The sequence below is a fragment of the Aedes aegypti genome, chromosome 3, assembly GCF_002204515.2.
Source record: "Aedes aegypti strain LVP_AGWG chromosome 3, AaegL5.0 Primary Assembly, whole genome shotgun sequence".
Taxonomy (NCBI): Eukaryota; Metazoa; Arthropoda; class Insecta; order Diptera; family Culicidae; genus Aedes; species Aedes aegypti.
This window is the reverse complement of record NC_035109.1, coordinates 23,935,892-23,938,577: the sequence shown is the minus strand read 5'-3', so window position 1 is coordinate 23,938,577 and position 2,686 is coordinate 23,935,892. Positions and strand designations below refer to the sequence as shown.

General features: G+C 42.3%; 1 protein-coding gene across 1 annotated transcript; it reads left to right on the top strand.

Moving 5' to 3' along the window:
- Positions 1-945: 945 nt before the first annotated feature.
- LOC5576653 (40S ribosomal protein S23) lies at positions 946-1,604 on the top strand. Its single transcript, XM_001656140.2, has one exon. It carries the CDS (start codon positions 1,013-1,015, stop codon positions 1,442-1,444), a length of 432 nt encoding a protein of 143 aa, XP_001656190.1. The 5' UTR covers positions 946-1,012; the 3' UTR covers positions 1,445-1,604.
- Positions 1,605-2,686: the final 1,082 nt, after the last annotated feature.

Sequence of the window (2,686 nt, the reverse complement as noted above, 5' to 3'; positions counted from 1 at the left end):
TCCGGAACACCCTTGCTCTTTGCGCTTCCGTGAGAAATCCTCCTTCTTCATATTCGTGGATCCAGCATGAGATCGTAGTTTTACTTTTCCGGTAGACGACGGATAACCGGGCTCTAGACAAACCCAGAAAATAGTAGCCATACAAACAGTGGTATTTTGTATTTAAGCTAGCTCTCCGGTACTGAATATTCGAAATAATGTTGTTAGAAACTTGATTAAACATAATTTAAATACTTTGAATTTCGCATCAAATGCTTCTTTACACAATCACTTTTAGCAGCAGACACGATCAAAACAAAACAACATGACATTTCGTTTGACGTTTCGCACTTCATCCCGCACTCCATGAGCTGTCGCACTTATGAAGTGCGGAGTCCAGTAGTGAACAAAGTGCGCAATAATAATAATAATAATAATAATAATAATAATTTTGCGTTACGTAATATTTGAAGCATCCCTTTGATAACCAAAATCCCTAAAATAGAGGTCCCCAAGCAAACTGCCACGAACACCAACGCACAATTAATCTTACACAAGTCGATTTCCTCAGAATGAAAACGTATCGATGTTTGTTTGACGTCATTCAGCTTTCGGTCAACGGCAGGCCAACAAGGAAGTGGTTGTTTTGCAGCAATTCTGTTTATATTTGGATTCTCACAGCAAACAAAAGCAATGTTGTGACAGTTCTCACAGCAAACAAAGAAAATTTCGTCAACATTGCACTACTACGCAGGCAACTGGATTGGTCTATGGTGTTTTTTTTATAACAAAGCTTGTTTCAGTGTAAGAATCACTGAGTAGAAATAAATTAGCGTATGTATGGCGGGATTGAACAAAAAGGGCGTTCAAAGCAATCATTGAACGCACTCCCCTCACAAGTTGACATGACACCTGTCAAGCTGACACTTCAGTTGGCAATCCTGGGCGTGCATCATTGACAGTGCCTGTCACCGCCGGTTGGGGAGCTCTTTTCTATTCAAGTGTTCGCTCGGTTCAGACGCCATTACGCAGAATGGGTAAACCACGTGGAATCCGTACCGCTCGGAAGCACATCCGTCACCGCCGGGACCAGCGCTGGGCCGATAAGGACTACAAGAAGGCCCATTTGGGAACGCGCTGGAAGTCCAACCCGTTTGCCGGAGCGTCCCACGCCAAGGGAATCGTCCTGGAAAAGGTCGGCGTCGAAGCTAAGCAGCCCAATTCTGCCATCCGCAAGTGTGTCCGTGTCCAACTGATCAAGAACGGCAAGAAGATTACGGCCTTCGTTCCCCGGGATGGTTGCCTGAACTACATCGAGGAAAACGACGAGGTCCTGGTGGCCGGTTTCGGTCGTAAGGGTCACGCCGTCGGTGACATTCCCGGAGTCCGCTTCAAGGTGGTCAAGGTGGCCAACGTTTCGCTGCTGGCCCTGTACAAGGAGAAGAAGGAACGTCCACGATCGTAAGAAGGGGAAGAAAACAAAAAACGGAATCCGCTGGTCGAACTTTCGGATTCTCTAGGAATATAACGAGTTAGATTTACGGATAAGTATGCGTCTCTGTAAACAAGTGGAGGAAAATCCAAATACAAGCTTCTGTGAAAGTTGAACCTACCGGAATCCGGAATTTGTTGGCGTTTGTGTTTGCATCGGAGAGAAATATGGCCCTGTTTTGGAACGGTCAGGTGAGAGGGCCGGATACCTGAAGCGGCATTCGCCTTGGGGTTCTGGTGAATATTTGTGTGGTCGTCGGAAATCGCAAGTGCAAGTGATTGTTTACAAGTTAGACGGATCTTTAAGGATAAATCTATTGTGGGAGCTGGCCACTGGAAGATTTTCCTGTAGTTTCAGAACGGAAGAACCTTAGGAATTATCTCCAGGAACGTTATAAAATTGAACAACTGATTGTCAAAAACAATTTAGTGGAAATTAGATCCTCATTGATTTTGCTTTCCAGAAATCAAAAGAAAAGTGGCTCCGGTGGTCTGTTAATGGATTCCCATTTGAATAGAAGTTATTCGCAGTCAATAGTGAATGATTCTAAATCGGAGCTTTGTTTTTCAATTTGGTTTGTGTTGTGAGCTGGGCAGGTCAGGAAGACTTGGTCACTACTTCATTGGAAGGTTTTTGAAATCTAAAGTTTTTACTTATACTGTTTGTAGTGAATCCTGGTGCAACATTCTAAAGTATTTAGAGATACATTTCGATTATAACGTGACTATTTCATAGGTTCTTCCGGAATTTTTGCTCAGATTTCTCGGGAATTCTTCCAAAGATTTCTGAAGAGATTTCTATCTGGAACATTTAGGGACTACTTCAGGGATCGTTCCAGCAATTCCACTATCAATGGTGCCAGCAATTCTCGAATATCTCGATTATTTTGATTTTGCGGTCTGCGAATAATGAATTCTGTTATTCGGCCGAATAGTAACAAAATTAACTAATTAAGAAAAGTTAGAAAATCAAAGAATTTATTCAAATGATGATACATTAAAATTTTCGTTGCTTTGTATGAAAGGAGTTAGATGCCATATATTAACAAAAATGTGAGAATTTCTCCGATCTGCGGTGCTGCTCAATACACAAGGCATTCTCTGCAAATGAGCCTTAAGCTAACATTATAAGCTTTGCTAATTGAGCAAATATTTCGCTAGGTATGAACCAAAGGACAAACAGGTTTCAACACTAACCAAATCTATGCGATGACAA

Excerpts from the sequence above, each read along its gene's own strand:
- LOC5576653 (XM_001656140.2), top strand. The coding sequence starts at position 1,013 with ATGGGTAAACCACGTGGAATCCGTACCGCTCGGAAGCACATCCGTCAC.